The following is a 21,666-nucleotide window of genomic DNA, read 5'->3' as shown; positions in this document are numbered from 1 at the left end:
TTATTATTATTGTATTTGTTACATTGATCTGTGATCAGTGATCATGACTTGCTGAAAGCTCAGGTGGTGTTAGCCTTTTTTAGTAATAAAGTTTTTTTAAGCCAAGGTACATGCATGTTTTTAGACATAATGCTGTTGCACACTTACTAGACTATTTAGTACAGTGTAAATGAACTTTTATATGAGCTGGAAAACCACAGAGTTCCTTTGACCTGTTTCGTTGCCGCATTTGCTTTGCTGTGGTGGTCTGGAAGGTAACCCACAAAACCCCACTGTATGCTGGAACTAGAGCTGAGAAACATATGCCAGATATCACTGTTCAAGAAAGATAACAGAATTCAACAGAGGCCAGATTGCATGTCCTGCATTGGTGTGCCTGCCTGCTCACAGGCACAGGCTTCCTCAGGGTCCCGGCTGTCTGAGCTCGACAGGTTTTCAGGAGTGGCAGTTTCACCAAATGTCCCCATCAGTTTGTCCCACTTTTCCAGATCACCGGTGCTCATGTAAGAAAAAACTCATTTCCACACTATATAGATGCCAGATCTGATCATATTCTGAAGCATTCAACCCCCATCATTGGTTTAGGAAGGTTCATCTTATGAAGCGCGTGGCCAGTGTGTATGAACCTCTTCCTGGCAGAGGGGCCTGTCTCGACTGCTTGGAGCTGGATCTGTAATAGCTTGGTTTATAGAGCCAGACTGTTTCTTTTATTTCTGCACTGCTGCAGGTGGTTTCAGGGAGACTCCTGATAATGAATATATACTGTTAGAATACGTTTGATACCCAAAGTAAGAACGTGGCTATCTATAGGAAGAAACACTGTTAAACTTTCTCATGTGAGAAACGATCAGTAAATGTATTTTTGGTTCCATTTGTTATCTCTGAGTGTGTATGTTTGTACTCCTGTGGGTAAATATAAGATTAGAACCTTCTCTCACGGGATTAATTCTTTCTTTCAGTGCCATCTTACACTTCTAAACCATATGTAATTATTTACATCTTTCTGATAAGAAAATGCCCCAAAAGATTTTTTATTTTTTTGTGAAAAGTGTAATTTTTGAAAGATTTGCTTTGGCTATCTGCTGTCTAACACCTTGTAGAGAAGCATTTCTCAGGACCTGAGATGTGCCCTCCACAGTAGGGACAGGATTTTCTTTAACAGGGCTTCACAGGTTATTTTTTTTTTTAAGAAATTGATTTATTTTTATTTAAGTTCAATTAACATACAATGTGTTATTGGTTTTGGAGGTAGAGGTCAGTGGTTCATTAGTCTTATATAATACCCAGTGGCTCATTATATCCCGTGCCTTCATCCTAATGCCTATCCCCCCACCCTCCACCCCTCCAACAGCCCTCAGTTTGTTTCCTATGCTTATGAGTCTCTGATGGTTTGTCTCCCTCTCTAATTTCTTATTTTTTCTTCTCTTCCCCTGTGATCCTCTGTTTTGTTTCTTAAATTCCACATATCAGTGACATCATATGATAATTGTCTTTTTCTGATTGACTTATTTCACTTAGTGTAATACCTCTAGATCCATCCACATTGTTGCAAATGGCAAGATTTTGGTTTTGTTTTGTTTTTTTTTTTTCTGATGCCTGAGTAGTATTCCATTGTATAAATTAATGTACCATATATTCTTTATCCATTTCTTGGTCAATGGACATCTGGGTTCTTTTCATAGTTTGGCTATTGTGGACATTGCTGCTGTAAACATTGTGCCCCTTCGCATCACTACACTTGTACCTTTCGGGTAAATTCCCAGTAGTGCAGCTGCTGGCTCATAGGGTAGTTCTATTTTCAACTTTTCAGGAACTTCCATACTGTTTTCCAGAGTGGCTGCACCAGCTTGCATTCCCACCAAGAGTGTAGGGGAGGGTTCTCCTTTCTCCACATCCTCGCCAACATCTGTTGTTTCCCGACTTGTTAATTTTAGCCATTCTGATTGGTGAGGACCTCACAGGTTACCAAAGCTGGTTAACACCCATGCAAATATGAAATAAAATTTCTTCCTATCTGGAGTTTGCCCACTTTTGGAAGAGTTTGTAAAATAAAAAGTGTTAAATCTATAATTCCACACTTTTGTTTTACTCATCTGATTTGGAATAAATAGTATGCACTTCCTATAATGTGTATCTTTTTCCAGAGTTGAGGAATTATGGAGGAAAATACAAATAAAACCACATGACAACTCAAGAACAGAAGTAATGTAGATGAGTTCAGGTGTTCATTAAGCAATTTGAAATCTACTTTGGATAATATTACAGAATTGATTGGAATATAGTACAAGTTGTTTTCAAAGCTTGTGGACTGACTCTGATGTGATGCATAGATCTTGGCTCTACATTTTGTTCTTTTGGCCTTGTTTTCTAATCTCCCAGAATGGGGGCAGTAGTATCTACCTCAGAAGATAGTTGTGGGGATTAAATAGGATACGTCTTGTGAAGCTTAGTATAGTGTGTGGGGCACGGTACACTCTTGACAATAATAGCTCTGGTACATTTATTATAACCTTACCTTAGTAACCTTTAAAAGGAAGATTGTGATAGAACAATAATAATAGTAATAGCACATACTTCAAAGAGGTGAAATAGCCATTAAAATAGGTATTGCTGAATGTGCCTAGCCAGCATGTATAGTAAGGGCTCAGTAAATGTTAAATAAAAACTTAAAAATGAAATCTAATGTATTCATTTAACCTTGATTCTGGAAAACTAGAAATCTTGGCAAGGAGTTTGGTCTTTGATGACAGCTCTTAGTGATTGTAAGTTTAGAAATGCTAATCAAAGAAAATTCATATTCTTCACTGAGTAGGTGAATATATGACTTAAGAATGATGAGAAATCTTGCCATTTGTGACAACGTGAATGGACCTAGAGGATATTATGCTAAGTGAAATAAAGCAGACAGAGAATGACAAGTACCATATGGTTTCACTTGTATGTGAAATCTAAAAAAACAAAACAATTAAAACAAAAACAGCCTCATAGATACAGGAAATAAACTGTTGGTTACCTGAAGAGGGTGGTGGGGGGAATGCGGGAGGCTGGTGAAATAGGTGAAGGGGGTTAAGGGTATAAGCTTGTTGGTTATGGACATTGGGGAGGGTATGTGATATGGTGAGTGCTGTGAAGTATGTAAGCCTGATGATTCATATACCTGTACCCCTGGGGTAAATAATACATTGTTATGTTGTACATACAACATACATAATACATTGTATGTTAATAAAATAATAATAAAAATAATTTTAAAAAGTATAAGCTTGCAGTTATAAAATAAATAAGTTGAGGGATGTTACGTGCAGCTTACCCAACATCAATAATATTGTACCATACAGTGACAGATAACGGTAACTAGACTTATCATAGGGATCATTTTATAATGTACAAAAATATCGAATCCCATGATGTGCACCTGAAACTAATAAAATCTTGTATGTCTCTTGTATGTTAGTGAAAGAATAGTGAAGTTTCTACAGTTTATAAGAGTGACATGGCATTGGCTTCGGCTTGTCAAATATACATACTAATATCCATATTTTTAATTTTGTTGAAATTTTTTTAAAAAGATTTTATTTATGTATTTGACAGCACCAGCAGTGGGAGCAGCAGAGGGAGAGAGAGGCAGGCTCTCTCCTGAACAGGGAGTACTATGTGGGGTTCCATCCCAGGACCCTGGGATCATGACCTGAGCTGAAGGCAGACGTTTAACTGACTAAGCCACCTAGGTGCCCCATAATTTTGTTAAAGTTTTAATCTTACTTTCGGGGTGCCTGGGTGGCTCAGTTGTTGAGCATCAGCCTTCGGCTAAGGTCATAATCCCAGGGTCCTGGGATTGAGCCCAATGTTGGACTCCCTGCTCAGCAGGAAGCCTGCTTCCTCCTCTCCCACTACCCCAGCTTGTGTTCCCTGTCTCACTGTGTCTCTCTTTGTCAAATAAATAAATAAAATCTTTCAAGAAAAAAAGTTTTAATCTTTCTTTGACTTTAATACTTTGGCTAAAGCCAAGAGGATAGGCTTTTCATGCACATATACAGTAGGCTTTCCAGTTTTTACACGGAAGTGTTACGTTAGGACTTTTATTTGCAAACAGTAACACTCAAACTAATTTGGAAAATACTCTGTGCTCACATTATGAGCTTGTGCTGGCATCAAATATAGCTGGATTCAGGGGTGTGAGTGATGTCGACATTCCTGTGTGTTTGTGTCTACAGCTATGTGGCTTTGTTCTCAGAAAGGCTCTTTCTACTTGGTGGTTAAATGGTTCCTGGGTGTTGATCCTCTGGAAAGAGTGGATGTCTCTTCTAAAAACCTTAACAAAATGTTCAGGGAGCACAGTAATTTAATCTTGTTAAATACCATGTAATACCTGTGTTCCGGTGCTTATCAGAACTGCTAGTGATATGAATGAAAACTCAGTTGTAAGAATAAATATCTTATTAAATATTAGTTATGGTTCTCAGAAAAATAGAACCGGTAGGATGTATGTATATAAAGAAAGAGATTTACAATAAGGTAATTTGCTCACATGACTATAGAGGCTGAGACGGCCCAAGATCAGCAGTCTGCAGGCTAGAGACCCAGAGAGCCTATGGTGTAGTTCTGGCTTGAGTCCGAAGGCCTGAGAACCAGGCCAGCTGGTAGGGTATATACCAGTCTGAAAGCTGACAGGCTGGAGACTGAAGAAGAGCCGATGCTTCCAGTCCAAAGGTGGCTGAAGAACAATGTCCCAGCTCAGTGCAGTAGAACAGAGGTGTTCTCTTTCACTCGGCCTTTTTGTTTTACCCAGGTCTTGAACTGATTAGATGAGGCCCACCCACATGAGGGAGGGCAATCTGCTTTACTTAGTTTACTGACTCAAATGTTAATCTCATCCAGACAGACCCAGAATGATGTTTGACCAAATAACTGTGCTCATGTGGCCCAGTCAAGTTAACACATAAAATTAACCATCACCTCATCTATCATAAATATCCTGGATGGATTGCTTTCTATATAAATTCATGTATTAATATAAAAGAAGTGTTACCTCTTTGCCGTGTACATGCTTTGCTTTCTGAAGAGATGGAACTTTAGTTGTAAGTATTGGTTTAGTGCCTTTTCTGTGTGGAAAATTATAATACCACTGATAGAGAGGTGGTATTTCAGTTAGATTTTGAAATCTAGGTAGGGTTGCATAGAAAAACAGTAGGTCTTCTAGGCAAGATTGGGTTATGCAAAGGTGTGGAATGCACAGAGTAGTGAGTGGTAAACAGGCCAGCTTGTTTCCAGTGGACAGCTGCATGGGATAGTTACATGAAGTGAGCTGGAGAGAGAATGTTTTTTCTCCCAATCAGCTTATTTATTCATTGGCACTAATTGAGTACATCTTACTATATAGGCATATTTCTAGTTTCTGGGAATATAATAACGACCAAGACAGGCACAGCCTTTTTGGAACGTGTACTGTGTGGTAGAGCCAAATATTTCAGACATTAATACTTTTTAACTGAACAAGTCTGTAAGTCCTGCAAATAAAAATGTTTAGTTAAGTATAAATTAAATGTTGAAGCCAACTTCCTTCAACAGTGTGCCTGTGTAATGTTCATAGACCTGCCACAGAACACATGTTCTTTCTGAAACATTTTGTGTGTTTACTATCCCTTGGCTTTTGAATTTCACAATTCACCCATTTAACTTTCTGAAGCTCAGTGTTTCTCAACATTTTATGACCTTAAGACACTATTTCCTATGGCTTATCTATTACCATCTCCCAGAACTCTTTTGATCACAGTTTTGAAATACTACTCAAAGGCTTTTCCATTAAAATCAGGAACAAGAAAAAGATGCTCACCATCAAAACTTCCTTGTAACGTTGCATCATGAGAATTAACTAATGTAATAACACAAGAATATTAAACTCTGAATTTTCCATTAGCTCTGTATTGGTGCATAACAAATTATCACACACTGAGTGGCTTAAACCAACATCTACTTAGTTCTGTAGGTGGGAAGTCTGACAAAGCGTGACTGGGATCTCTGTCCTGGATCTCACACCCCTGAAGTCAGGTGTCCCTGGTCTGAGTCCTTGCCTGGAGACTATGAGAGAAACCTGCTTCTGGGCTCGGTCAGGTTGTTGGCAGAATTCAGTTTCTCATAGTTTGCATTCATTTCTTAAGGCTGAATTACCACACACTGACTGGCTTAAAACAAGAGAAATTTATTTTTGATAGTTCAGGAGGTCAGAAGTTCAAATTCAAAGTCTTGGCAGTGTTAGTTTCCTTTTGGATGCTCTGAGGGAGAAACCATGCCTCTCTCCTGGCTTCTGATGGCTGCCAACAGTCTTGGGTTTATAGCTACGTCCACTCCAATCTCTGCCTCTTTTTTTCACGTGGCCTTCTCCCCTGTGTCCGCCTTGAGTTTGTCTCTCCTTTTCTCATATAAGGATATCTGTCATTATGTTTAAGGCCTACCTTAAATTATCTTGAGATCCTTAACCACATCTGCATGGCTTCTTCCAAATAAAGTCATATTCACAGGTACTGGGGGTTAGGACATGGACGGATTTGGGCCCATTATTCACCTCAGTACACAGTCATAGGACCAGAGTCCTTGTTTCTGTGCTGCCTTGTGTTCCGTTAGCGTGCCCACATTTCTTCTCACTGTTCCCTCCATCTTTACGTCAGCAACAATTGTCAAACCTCCCTTGTGCTTGCAGCCTTTCTGAGTTCCTTGTCTCCCTGCCACCAGTTGGAGAAGACTCTGCATGCTAAAGTTGGTGATGTTGGCCTTTGGTAGTCTGGGTCTTGTGATTAGAATAAACTTGCGATGAAATCTTGGTTCTGCCACACTTGGTGCATGTGCTCTTACTTCTTGCTCCTCTCCTTCCCTCTTTCAGTCTCACCCGCTCTGAGATGGTTGGAATGCCACTAATGTAACTGATTCACGAGAAAAAGTTTTTTCCTGGGAAGAAAGATAACCATATATACTCAGGAAATTGCTATGATTTCCTTCAGCAGAGAGACAAGATTTGATTTGAAAGGTTCATGCAGAAGAGGCAATATTTAATGAAACTTGAGTCCAGAGTGACTCCATCAATTAAAATTGACACCTCTCAGAAGTTTAATATCAAATTCATTATCAATGGACTTGTAGTATCGAAAGTAGTCTTCTTCTGACTGTTTTTTCCCCCAAGACTTGCTCCACAAGGTGAGGACATTGCTCTTTCAGTATTTAGCCATAAATGGGACTAGATCTGGTTCACTCAGGAAAGACACCATTGCTCTTCTTGGGAAAGAGGAAATTTTAATATTCATACAAAGGTAGATCATGTCATTTGTACTACATTTTGTGATTGTGTATATGAGGTTTAAAGCCCTCTCTCCTTCCCTCCCCTCAATAAATATATTTTGAGTGACTTCCACATGCCAGGCACTGGGGATGCTATGGTGGGTAAGATTGGATCCCTGCCCCTCAGTGCAATTACATTCTAGTGGGTGAGACAAAGCAGTAAACAGATAAATAAGATGATTGCAGTTAATTTTGAGCACTGTAAAGAAAAACAAAACATAAAACAGTGTCAGGGGATAGAGAATGATCATAAGGAGAAAGAGGAAGGGGTTGTTTTAGGTAGAATAGTCAGGAAAAGCTTTATGCCAGGTAGCAAGCCATGGGGAAAATCTCTATGGAATTTGCCTTTGCTAGGCTGGAAGTACTTTACCAACATGTATTTTAGTTTTCATATTTTCTTTTAGCTTTGTGTGTTTTGAAAAGAGATCATGCTGATATAAATGTGCTTACAGTGTTTTTATGACAATATGGCATTCAGCATTTCTCTCCTGGGGAAAATGGGTATTGCCTTTCTTCTTTATAATTCTCTTGTGACCTGTGCAATCATCAGGGCCATAATGACTTCATAAATTATTAAGACTTTGTTTTTTAGAATCTCAGAAAGAGCTATATTTTTTACAAATTAGAATTGTATTTTCTCTTAGAAATTGGAATTTGTAAGTGGATTCCATTAGTGGCAATACACTGTAGAGCTCTTTATCTGGATTTGAAATAATATCTAGTAAAAGTCGTGAGTTTGACTACCTGGCTTATGTGTTGGTGACTTAACGGGCATCCAGATGGTTCTTTATTGTGCCTTTGTCTCCCTTAACCACAAATATCCTATGTTAAAATAGATGTGAACCTGGCCATCTCTGATGGAAATCAGAACAGAGTATTTCAGTTTTAGCTTTCTCTCAGATAATTTTATTTTATAGATAAAATTTGAATCACAACTATTTTTATAGCCTAAAGAAGCATCATAATGTTCTACTTTGTTCCTTTTACTTAATCCTTCTATGTTTTGAGTGTCTTCCTAAAGCAGTGCATTGAGGTACAGTGATCCCTCCTGCGATACAACCTCTAGGAATCTAAAGTAGGATAATCTCAGAGTTAAAGTAAGGACAGATATTCTTGTATCCTTCTGAATCAGGATAATTCTAATGCTCCAGTCCTTTGGATAATATTTGGTTAACTTTGAGTGTTGCTTTATTGAAGCCTTTTTTTTTTTTAAAGCCTTTCAGGGCTTTGTAATAAAAATTTGCTGTTGGTTTTGTTGAAGAGATCCAGAAGAGCTGAGGGTTTACTCTCTGAAATTATATTTAACACTTATTTTGAAGTCATACCTTTCTTTCACTTAAAAATATTAAAATATATAAATATATATGTTTGTATATACCATTTTCCTGTTTCTCCACCTACTTATGTATCTGTTTAACTTCTGATATACTTAAATATCTATGCCTCCATGCAAGACAACAGAATATCAGGTCACATAAAAATCACAAGACTGAAAAATTCTCAAGATGTCAACTCTTTATTTGGTTCATACCTTTCTCAGTTTATAAAATTTTGGAGTTGACTCAAGATAGCACCAAGATCAATTTTTGGACAAAACTGTACAGAAAATATCTAAGAGTAGTTTCTCTACTCCTTTCACAGCCATCTGGTGGGGAGGTCCTCAGCCTTCTCCACAGGCAGGTTTCACCTTCATGCCTTTGCTGTTTGGCAGTCTTCTCTTGAGCTAACCCCACACATTTCTTTCCTCTATGCTCCAAGCTTTGAATCCATCTTGTATTCTGTTAGATATGCCTTTAAACACATATTGTCCCTTGCTCAGAAACCTTTGCATTGTAGAAAGTAACATTCACATTACCCAGCCATTCAAGGCTTTTCACATTTTGTCTCTCGCCTACCATTTTATGTTAATATCTGCCTGCTTTTCAATATGGTTTCTCTGTTTGTGGTAAGATTTACTTAGTATTTTCTGAAATTTCCTCCTTAGAACCTGTCTTTCCTGCCAATTCCCACATACCATACTGTGAATATCTCTGTCTATCCCAATATAAGTGGATTACTGCCTTGTATTCTACTTATCTACATTTATAAATGTACTAAAAATGATTTGAACAATTTCCAGTTACTGAATATCTAGGATTTTCCCAGTGTTTCATAATTATATATACTGCAGCAAAGAGCCACTTTTTGGGCTACATCTTTGGGTACATACTTTTCTTTTTGTTGAATCTCTAGGGTTAGAATCACTATAATACTAAATACATTTTTAAGGGCATTTGATAGGTTTTGGCAAATTTTTTTTCAGAGATGATGAAGAGTTTATATTACCAGCTTCCTTTTATGAACTTATTTTGCTGTACTCTTGTTATCTCTTGAATTCCTTTAGATGTTAGTGAAGTTGGCCATTTCCCTCCATGCTTCTTGGCCATTTATATTCTTCCTGGATGTATTTTGTCCACTATTTTTTTTTGGTTGGATATTTATTGGTTTGCAATAGCCTTTTATATATTAAGACTATCCACTCTGTTCTGCCAACATTCTGCAAATTTTCCCCTCATTTGATTCATTTATGGAGGTTTTGCCACTGAGAAATACTACTTAAAAACTTTAAAGCTATAAATATTTTTTGATTCATTTCTTTTGTCATGCTTCAAAGTGCTTCACTCAAGATTATGTGAATATTTACTCATGTTAGTATTTTAGTGGAAGTTAAAATTTTTTAATTCTTAATTTATTGGTGATATATTTTCATAAGATATGTCCTAACCATTCTAACCCCTTTTCTAAGATCACTCTTTCTTGTCCAATGTATGTCACCTTTCTTTCCTTAGTTTAAATGTATGTTCTTGATCTCACAACACTTAATAATTATTAAGATTTTATAAAGTAATTCAGCTTTTCATTTAGCAGGATCTTCCTCATTGTGCTTCCTTCTAAAGTTCCTTGGATATTCTATTCTTGAATCCTTCTTTCCCCTAAAATTCTCAGAGCCCACCCCACTGAGACGTAGAAATGTGAATTTGTGGCTTACTCCAAGCAGAGTGGTCCTCTTCAAGATATGGGCCTCCCCTTACCCCCAGCGGAACAGATTCTTCTTTCCACTTGGTCAGATCTTTGCTCACTTTTCCAGAGTAACTTCTCCCAATGATGCAGAGTTACTCTGATAGCCTGTTTCCACTTCCTGACAGCTTACCTAATTGGGCTCCAGTTTCACAGGCACTTAGCAAGATAGGGAAGAGAACATCCCTTGGATCTCTAAATATATGATTTTTAGAAGTTTTAGAAGTGTGTTCTCTCCTTTGGGGTTGATGTGGATTTAGTACAAAGGGCTTTTCCTGCCTGGGTTCCAGCTGTTTGGGACCTGGAAAAGACCCCTTATTTGGGAGGATTCTAGAACTAGAAGAGTAGGGGCTTATGTTGTTAGCGATCTCAGTCTGTATCCAGGCTCAAGGCACATGGAGCACTCCTCTCCAGCCCCTGTCCATCAGAATGGGCCAGCTCTCCCCTGTTCAGTCTCCTTCCAGGCCTTTTCAGGAGTCCGGACTCATCACTCTTTGTTTCCTGCCAAGTCACATTCAGAGGAGTGCAAGATCCAATGACCATCAGCTCAGATGCTTTATCTCTGTTTAGAAGACAAGCTTAATAAATCACAGCATTCTTCTGGCTAGTTCTTGCTGACCATTACAAACCTATCTTTGATGAAATGAAAGTATATTCAATGTATTCAGTATTTGTATTCTAAACATATTTATTATGACTCTTACCTTTTTTCTTTTTTTCCCTAAGGGTAGAAAAACATAACAGTATTTTTTGGGAACATTCTCATGCACAGGCCGGTACAAGATTCATCTCTCCCTCCCATTTCCAGGTTAGATGACCTCAAACAGCTTAAGACATTTGAATTTCAGTCAGTGAAGCTTCATCCTTGTGTTCTTTTTAAATGTAGATTCTACATATTCCTATTAGTTCTATTTTAAAATAGTTTGTGTCTTCTCAGTCTTCTTGGGATTGTTTATTACATTTCTAACCAGTTGTCCACATTTTCTCTTGTACTTTCCACAAGAAAAGTACAGAAGATTACATGGGAAGCTTTTGTAAATTTATAGGCTTGTGGTCCTTTCCTCAGTGATTCAGCTAAGTCTGGGAATGAGGATGGGGTGCGGGGGGGCGTCATCCATCCTGTTTGTGTGACTCATCAGAAGCCTCCCATTTCCATTTCCATTGAAATTCTCTGGCTGACAATTTCCAAATACTGGTTGGCAGCAGAAGGGTACATCCTTCTCTTATCTGACTTAATGCCTCACTTTAAACTCAGTGCCTCAGTTTCCTTTTTCAGGACGTGTGCCCTGAAGAGCTAACTTAGGAAATGTGGAGTGTTCAAGCCCTACAAGTTAAAGAGAGACTGACCCTTGACCTTCTTCTGGGAGATAACTTCTGAGCCTTTGGACTATCCTGCTTGATAAGAGAGTCTCTGTATACAGGAGTCCTTGAGCTGTGCCAGATATTTATGCTAACAATGTGAATTTTGGTGGAGGCCTTGGGCTATAGCATATCAACTTGACCCCTGGAGGGGCTGGAGACTGAGCAACTAAGGTTAGCATGCAGACACATGGCCGTACCCATGTGACTGACCTCTAATGCAACTTTGGACACTAGTGCTCTAGAGAGCTTCCCTACCTGGCAGTACAGCCCGTGTGTTGTCCACAGTGTTGCTTGGAGGGTCAGCTCTGTCCAGCCGCCTCCATTAGGAAAGGACAGCTGACAGCTTGCTCCTGGTCCCACCTGAACTCTGCCCTATGAGCCTTTCATCTACACTGGTATTCACTGTAACACACCATAATTATTAGCTTAACAGCTTTTCTGTAAGTCTTTCTAGCAAACCATTCTTGGGTGCCCCCAACTTAGGATGTAAGAGCTTTTTATTTTACAAGACTCTTCTAGAAAGGAATAATGATTTCTCTCTAATATGCTGAATTGTTCCTGTTTTAGAAAGAGTTCAACCTGGATGTTAAATTTTTATCACCTCTAAAGGTGTTTCCTTGCATTTTGTTTTATTCAGATGATAAAACATATTGTTTTCCTAAATTTGATTTTTTTCACTCCTGAAATTACTGATGCTTAGGTTGTGCCGTACTGTTTTTTAACATGCCATTCTCTTTGATTTATTAACATTTATGATTTTATTATGAGTGATTGGCATTTTGACTTTTATCTTTGTCATACCTGAGCAAAACTTTTAATTGCTATAATTTAAAAATATTTTATAAGAAATCTTTCTAAAATATGGTACTTCCTGCCTCCTTAAACAGAGCACTCTACCCAGTTGAACATTTTCTTGACTCACTACCCCCATTTTGAGCATTATGGTGTGTAATGGGCCCTCTGGTCCCATTGAGGTACGAGCAGCTGCTGTTTCTACGTTAAATGCTCCCCAGACTTCTCTCTGTTTGGAGTTTGTGGGTTTGCTTTTTTTTTTTTTTTTTTTTTCCTATGCCTTCAAGTCCCACTTCATTCTGTAATAGTCCCTGTCTTCCCTTTACTTGGCTCCTTTTTAATGGCTGTGGGATTAGAGGCTACATAATTAAGCTGGTTATATAATGATTTCCAAAATGAGAGTAAATAGGCTCTGAGTAAGAGCCTGGGGCCCTATTCGCCAGATGAAAAGCATCCGCTTCATGTCATGGATTTTTAAATATACATTTTGGGTTTGAGGAGATAGATTACTCCCTTTTTAGTTGTTGGATGTTCCAGAGAGTAGAGTCAAAAAGTTAATTGGTTTGTTTGTTCATATGTCCATCCATTTCTCCAACTGTCTGTACATCCCTTCATCTGACACTTCTATCTTGAGCACCTCCGCGGTGCTGTAGACCAGATAGCTGAACTTGAGTAGGTGAGACGCCCCTGCAAACCAGCGTCTGCCTCACAGATAACATGCGGGCACCGTCTGAACTGTGTTGCTGAAACTTTTAGTTAATAATAATAGAGACCTTTTTTTCATTTATTTTTAAGTTTTATTCTTTCTGGCAATAATTGTTTCAGATTTTAAAGTTTTCATAAGAAGAATATTATGTAGAAAAGAGTGAACGTAGCAGGTCTGCGACTGCTCCCCTTAGGAACGACCGCTTGCTGGACGAGAGGCTGGACCTTGGCAGGATGGCGACTTAGAACTTGGTGCTCAGAGTGTTTCCAGCCCCATTTAACTGCTGGGAGTAGTTCAGGCTGCCTGGTCTCTTGTGCAGATGGCAGGGTTTATGCTGAATGCCAGCTTTCCTCTTAGGAGCGATTTTGACTCTTGTTAGAAGTTGCTAATGTGTCCAGCCCCCAAGAAGAGCCTTGGTCACTTGAGTCTCTGATGGGCAGAAACATCACATGCATGTGTTGCATTTTTGTTGCTGGGGACAAGATTATTCTCTGATTGACCTCTTATGGGAGGGAGAGAGCATAAGGAAGCCTGTGCACAGAATCCTCCAGTCTCCACCTGTGTCCTTCTCCTCTAGGATTCATCTGTGTATCCTAGCCATGTAGCCCTACTGAGTCTCCATCATGAGCGCATCTCTGAATTTGAAGGTGCTCTTGGGGACCCTGCCACAAATGCTTCCTTTTCCTTCTATCTTTTACCATGTGTGCAGCCCAATACTAATCCTTTTACTGGATTGTCTCATTAACTCTTCCCCAAACAGACCTCTGTGAGGCAGGTTGGTGTCCTCAAGCCCTGTGGCCGAGTGAAGCTCTTCGAAGTTCCATTAGGTTAAGTATCCCTTACCAGGTCCTATTGCTCATATGTTTATTCTGGTATCTCTATGTTTGCACTTTATGGTGTATGGCTTCTGTTGTTCAGAGGAGACATGAAGTGAAGAAAACCACTGAATCCGTTTGTAATCACTTTATCATTGCAGGTATGAGCACATCCTCATAGAGCCTGACCCAGTCCCAGCATATGCTCTGAAATTGCTAGTTGCGATGACAGAACACAACCCAACTTTCACCAGGTACTATAGCTCCAGCTTTCTTTTGCCTGTTTTTCAGCTGTAAAATGAATTTTATATGGTCTAAAAATGCTAGAGATGATGAGTTTCTGAAAGAGTAACATTTGAGTCACCAAAGTGGTCATTTCTCATGTTTGATGGTTTGTGTTACCTTTCTTTTATGAGATTTTGGGTCTTATTCTTATATTTTTATCCCTTACTAGAGTTTGCATACTCTGGAATTCATGATGCTTTAAAATTATAAATTGTTGGGGTGCCTGGGTGGCTCAATTAGTTAAGTGTCTGCCTTCAGCTCAGGTCATGATTCCAAAGTTCTGAATTGAGTCCCGCGGGGAGCCAGTTTCTCCCTCTCGCTCTGCTGCTCCCCCTGCTTATGCTTTCTCACTCTCTCTGTCAAATAAATAAAATATTTTAAAAAATTATAAATTCTTTAAAGAGAAAAAACTAGGGGCACCTGGGTGGCTCAGAGGGTTAAGCCTCTGCCTTCGGCTCAGGTCATGATCTCAGGGTCCTGGATCGAGCCCCACATCGAGCTCTCTGCTCAGCGGGGGGCCTGCTTCTCCCTCTCTCTCTGCCTGCCTCTCTGCCTACTTGTGATCTCTCTCTGTGTCAAATAAATAAATAAAATCTTTTTTTAAAAAAAGAAAAAATAACACATACTTTAAAGTGTCAATTGGGGCTTCCTGTTGTACTGAGCAGTTGTTTATTCAATCTGTCTAGTATTTATAGACTCCTATTTTCTACCATTTTGTTAAACTGGCCTGCTTTTATTCAGCAGGGGAGAGCTTTTGCCTCTATAGAAGATACTATGTGTGATGTTGCCAAATATTTTAGAGCTATTTTCTAGAAGAGTGGCAACTGCTTTCAGTCTGGGACAGGAGAGTTGGTCAGAGAGAGCCCCAGGTCCATAGAAGGGGCAGAGAAGAGGAGGCCCTCCTTGCTTTCCGTCAGGAAAGCTAGTTGTAGTTGTTAGGTGATGGCCGAGAACCTTTGGGTTTGGACACCTCTATGGTTGGTCTTTAGGAAAGAACTAAGTCACACAGCCCCAACCATCTTGTTTTCATCTGCTCTGTTGTACTGCCATGGAAGGTATTGTGTAGTGATGAGCCACATTCAGTGTTAGTAGTAAACACCTGTTATGGGTGAAAGGCTGAACCGCAACCTTTCTGGTGGCATGTCATGACTGTGTCCCTGGGCTGCCAAGGTGCTCTTGGGCTTTGGATCATCTGCAGGGCTGACGCTAAAGTAATTTCAGGCCCGTTTCCTGTGCTCTGAGCAGCCTCATTCGTTTCCAGATAGCGACATAGAAATACTACCTTGTACTCTCAATGTCATGTTGCAAAAGAATTTGGGGAGCATTTCCCCTTGCCAATTCTAAATCCTGTGTCTGTATAGCCCTTTAAAAGCCTGACCAATGAGCCCTCCAGACTTGTCACTCAAAGGTACTGTTTTCTCTTCCTACAGAAGAAATTTCATTATAGAGTGTATTTGTATTAGAAGTCAAATATAAATTCATATAGTTACTTCTTTACTGGAGTTTTGATACCAGGCACTAATACTGTATGCTAACTGTATCCTTCCATTAGATGGGGCAGGTTGCATTTACTTTTTTAGTGCTGACTCTTGCTCACTCATGTTGCATGCTTTCTAGAATCCTTTCTCTTCTTGCCAGCTCGCTGTGAAATTCATGTGAATTTCCTCACATTGAGGGGAAGAACCTAGTGAAGTCGATGACCTATATACAGTCTTTTTATTTTGAAAATGAGTAGTCTTGGAAGACACTTTATTTTTTTTTAAGTTTACAAGCAGAATTCAATGAACAATTTTTATAAATGTTTTTCTTTGCTTTAGTTTGACAAGTAACATCTGAATGTATTGTGTGTGCATTATAATCCAGCAGTAAAATCAAGAGGTCCTCTAGGCTTCCTTGTTCCCTCTCACACTGCCATACACAGGTCTCTGTCCCAGGGGTAATAGTTGTTGTTTTGGTGTGTATCTGTCCTGAATCTTTTCTGGGTTTTTAAGTTCAATATGCATATACAGGAATAAATGACTTTGGTTTCTGGTTGTTGATTTAAAAAAAATCAGAGGTAGTATCACTATGTATTTTTCTGGAATTTGCCTTTTTATTTATCAAAATTGTTAGAAGATTTTTTACATCAGTATTTATTCATACTCTTGGTGATATCTTTGCTAATGTATGAAAATGAGATTTCATTTTGCATTTATTTACCTACTGATAATGTTGAACCACTTAATGTTTATTTACTATATTTAATTAAATTATAAAAGGTGTATAGCCTTCAATCTTTAGTTCTACTTCAAAGTATCTCTTGTAGAGGAAAAAAAATCCTATATATACAAAGATTTCCACTTAGGCACATGATTTTTAAGATGAGAAAAATAATTTTTAAATTATACTATAACCATAATATACAATACTGTGTAACAGTTTAAATCGACAAGATAAAATTGAATACAAAGATATCTAAATAATTTTGATACCTGAAACTACCTATGACCCTCCAGCACCCATTTAAATGCCACCTTTGCTATATATAAGGTCTCTTTCTGGATTCACTCTTCTGTTTGCTTTTCTTTTTTTAAATTTTATTTGAGAGAGAGCATGTGCAAGGAGAACACAAGTAGGGTGAGGGGCAGAGGGAGAGGGAGAAGCAGGCTCCCTGGTGAGAAGTGAGCCCAGTGTGGGGCTTGATCCCAGGACCCTGAGATCATGACCGGAGCTAAAGGCAGACGCTTAACTGACTGAGACACCAGCCACACAGTTTGTTTGCTTTTTCTTATAAATGAGGCAAACAGTTTTGACTGAGGCTCCAGAGGTGTGGAACAAAGCATTAAAAGCCTATCGCCATCCACCCACCCTCTCCCAACACCACACTTTGAGAGGGAGGTCCTAGGCCCACAGGCTGTAGCAACCTGTGTGCAACTTGCAAAGTCTACTCACACCTCTTGATGGGAGGGATAGGGGAGGGAAAGTAATATGTAGTTAGACTTTGGAGTTTGTTTTTATTTCCCTAACTGGAGTTTTTTTTTTTTTAAAGATTTTATTTTTATTTATTTGCCAGAGAGGCAGGCAGAGAGAGCAGGGGAAGCAGGCTCCCCGATGAGCAGAGAGCCTGATGTAGGGCTTGATCCCAGGACCCTGAGATCATGACCTGAGCCGAAGGCAGAGGCGTAACCCACTGAGCCACCCAGGTGCCCCTCCCTAACTGGAGTTTTTAAAAAGTGTAACATTTTGGAATTGGAAATAGATTTCTGTTGGGGGAAATACATCTATCTATCTATATGCACATATACATCACATATATATATATATATATATATATATATATATATACATATATATTATTTATATAGACAGATACAGATAAAGAGATAAAAGATATATATATGTATGCATATATATAGATAGATATATCTATGAAAAGATAGATACCGAGAAGTCTTTTTCCTTCCTCTATCCATTCTGTTCTTACTTCAGCTTCCTGTTATCACAAATAGCTAACCACTTTTGTTTATGTTGTGTCCTAATGCAAACTAATGTGCATATGTATTTTTTCATTTCTCCCTTTTACACACAAGTAGCATATTATGTATGTTTTTCTGCCACTTGATTTTTTTCACTTAACATTATATCCCTAACATTTGTTTCCATAGCGATATATAAAGAGCTTCCCTGTTAGGTTTTGTAGTTACAGAATCTTACATTGTATGGATGATATATCATAGTTCATCTAATTAGTGTCCAGTGGATAGACTTGAGTTGTAATCTTGCGATATTGCAAACAATGAATAATCTCTATCATCTTGTATGCATCTTGTACATCTTATGGGATACATTCCTCAAGCTGGTATTTAAGTTTCAAAGGATAAATGCATTTGAAAAAACTTTTTTAAGGTATGGCCAAACTGTCTTACATGGAATTTTACCATTTTACATCTCCAAGGAACATATTTGAGGATGCCTGTTTCCTTTCAGCTTTGCCATCAGGATGTGTCATTAAACTGGAATTTTTCCAGTGTGATGAGATAGATTATCTTGGAGTAATTTTAATTCACATTTCTCTCATCATGAGTGAGGTTGAATATCTCTATTGTTGGGGCATTTGTATTTTTTTGCTCATGCTCTTTGAAAACCGTTCCTTGGTCTTGGCAATGCCACTCCTCAAAGTGAATCACCTCCTGCCTGGCTTTCCATTGCACACATACACCGTAGTCTGCTAGTTCATTTTACTTTGAACAACTTTCCTATTTTTCACCATCTTGAATAGTTTGGCCAGTGAGTTTCCTCTTGCATGCTCCTTGGTGAATCCATGCACGTGCCTTTATTGGGTACCCAGGCTGGAGCGGAAGTCCTAGCTCACAGAGCTGGTGCTCGCCCAGATTGAGTAGATACTGCCAAGCGGTTTTCCAGATTCATTGTGGCAATTTGCATTCCTACTGGTGTTGTTCGGTTGTCATACAAGCTTTGAAAAAAATTTTTTTAAGTCTGGTTTATTGAGGGACAGTTTATATAGGCTACAATTCACTTGTTTTGGCTATACAGTTTTCTGAGTTTTGAGAAACATGGGCAACTGTGCAACTACTGCCTCTATTAAGACAGAGTATTTCCATCACTCCAAAATATTCTCATGTCCCTTTGAATAGTAGCTTATACAGATTCTGTTTGCTTGGAGAGTGATACAACCAGATTGATTTTATATTTTATTTTAATTTTTAAAATTTATATTTTAAGGGGTGCCTTGGTGGCTCAGTTGGTTAGGCATCTGACTCTTGGTTCCAGCTCCGGTCATGATTTCAGGGTTGTGAGATGGAGGCCTCCTGATTCTCTCTCTGCTTCTGCTCCTCCTCCCACTTGCACATGTGCACACACATGCTCTCTCTCATATAAATAATTTTTTTAAAGATTTTATTTATTTATTTGACAGAGAGAGACACAGCGAGTGAGAGCACAAGCAGGGGTAGTGGGAGAGGAAGAAGCAGGCTTTCTGCTGAGTGGGGAGCCTGATGCGGGGCTTGATCCCAGGACCCTTGGATCATGACTTGAGCTGAAGGCAGACACTTAATGACTGAGCCACCCAAGTACCCCTAAATAAATAAATCTTTAAAAAAAAGAAAAAGAGATTTTTTAGGAGTTAATATATAACACCTTACAAATTTCAGTATTTGGAAGAGTATGCAGAGAAAAGCATATTTTTACCCAAGGAGAAAGCCACTCTTATCTGTATGTGTGTGTGTGTGTGTGTGTGTGTGTGTGTGGTGGTTGGTAGTATGCTGTATGCACCATTCTGCACTTCTTTTTAAAAATACATACAACAGCTTTATTGGGATATAATTCACATACCATCTGTACTTCTTTTTAACAGATGCATAAGCATTGCATTTTATGGATGCTCCATATTTACTTAACAAGTTCCCTTTTGGTGAATATTTAATTTATGTTTTTCTAAACTTTTGGTATCATAAAACAAAGCTATAATTAATGTCATAGGCCATTCATTATGTGTGTGAATATATATGTGTAGGAGAAGTAAGGAAAAGTGGAATTACTTCATCAAAGGGTACATAAACCAGTGATTCCCAAACTTATCTGCACATTAATGTCATCTGGGGAATCTTTTAAAAAGTCTGAAGACTGGCCACAGCCCAGCCCAGCTAAATAAAAATCTCCATGGCTGGACATAGATACCAGTAATTGTTGACTCTCGCTAGGTGATTACAATGTGCAGGCAAGCGTGGAAACAACGGGTCTAAGCGTTTGTATTTTGAAAAGTGTTGCCCAGTTGCCCCCCACCAAGGTTGTGCCTGTTTATTCTCAACTAGCAGTGTATGAGAGTGCCTGTATGTGTGCCAGAACTTTACCCTATCAGTGCGTATATGTGTGTGACCTTTGCCATTGTGACAGGTTGACTATTCCCTCTTCGTTCCTGATTTCTAGTTTTCTTGCTTTGTGATCAGACCATATTTTTTTTTTTTGCTAATTTTTATTTGATTTCATTTGTGATATAATAGGTCAATTTTGGTGAATGTTTTATGTTTAGCTGCTGACTATAACTAAAACAAAGTTTTAATGTCACCCATCCCTGACTTTGGCCCATTGTCTTAAAATGGTAACTCATTAACTTAGGAGATTGTCCCCAGTCACTTGGTAGCAGTGACTTTTAGGCAAAATGCTGATTATAAGTGTATATCAAGTGTAGGATGTCTTAATTTTTATGTACAGATAGATTTCTACTAATATAAAATAAACATGAACCATTTATTAGAAATTTAGCTTATTTATTGGCTCCATCTGCATCATGTTCTTTAAAGTATAGCATTTGAGCTTATATATATAATTGACCCTTGAACAATGTGGGGGTTAAGGCCATGGTAAAAACTCTACATATATTCTGACTCCCCCAGAACTTAACTACTAGTAGCCTAGTATTGACTGGAGGCTTTGCTGATAACATAAACAGTCAATCGCCACATATTTTCTATGTTATATGTATTATATACAAACATAAGGTAAGCTAGAGAAAAGAAAATGTTGTTAATAAAATCATAAGAAGAGATGACATTTATAGTACTGCACTGTATTTATTAAAAAAAAAAAATCCATGTATAAGCAGACCCATGTAGTTTAAACCAGTGTTGTTCAAGGGTCAACTGCATTAAGAGTTTAGAGTACCATATAATAACCACTGGAACAGTAAATCATCCTATGCCAAGTGCAACATTATTTCATCGTGTTTATTCTTATTTTAGAGGATTCTGAATGGGTAAAGAAATCCTCAAAACTTAAAGTATAATTGCAAATTTATTGTTCCCTCAAACGAGGGAAGAGCACTATCTAATCTACATTGTATCTGACTGGGATTTTTTTTTTTTTTTTTTTTAAGCCCACTGCCTTGGTGAATCTAGTTTCTGACTGGGTTTATAGCAGAAAAGTAAATTGTTTACCGTGTTGGTCCAATGTTACTATCAGAAGGGATGTGTTCACTCCTCTGAGCTCTGCCCTTTTCTCTCTTCTTAATTTTACAGTAGGTTGCTCTGAACCATTGTTCTCAGGGAGAGCTGTACCCCAGGAGCTTGTTTCCATTAAGAGCTAATTAGGTTTCAGCAAATCTTCATTAGCAAACAAATTGAATTTTAACTTCTTGAGTTCTTTTGGAGCAAATTTTACCTCTTACTGTGAATTGCAAAAGGTTGTTTATGCTCCATATCTAAGGATTATCATTTTAGTTCACTCAAAAAATGTTAGAGCTGTTTGTTTTACAGCAAGATTCACAGAAATGCCTTTGAAGAATAAAATTTTAATGATCTCTTAAATGAAATTCATGGTGAATCC

General features: G+C 38.4%; 1 protein-coding gene across 3 annotated transcripts in view; it reads left to right on the top strand.

Annotated features, from left to right (window-relative positions):
* Positions 1-21,666, top strand: part of LOC111159058 (unc-51 like kinase 4) — a 618,913-nt gene that overhangs the window by 223,274 nt on the left and 373,973 nt on the right. For 2 of the 3 annotated variants that reach the window (XM_022521436.1, XM_022521438.1), the window contains one exon: positions 14,223-14,315. The exons of the other annotated variant lie outside the window; for it this stretch is intronic. In XM_022521436.1, the coding sequence (XP_022377144.1) occupies positions 14,223-14,315 (93 nt within the window). The remainder of the gene's footprint in view (positions 1-14,222; positions 14,316-21,666) is intronic. 3 annotated transcript variants of the gene reach the window in all.

This window comes from Enhydra lutris, unplaced genomic scaffold, assembly GCF_002288905.1.
Source record: "Enhydra lutris kenyoni isolate GAN:26980312 unplaced genomic scaffold, ASM228890v2 scaffoldscaffold66, whole genome shotgun sequence".
Taxonomy (NCBI): Eukaryota; Metazoa; Chordata; class Mammalia; order Carnivora; family Mustelidae; genus Enhydra; species Enhydra lutris.
Note: the sequence above shows the minus strand (reverse complement) of the source record. Positions and strands in the feature narration are given on the sequence as shown.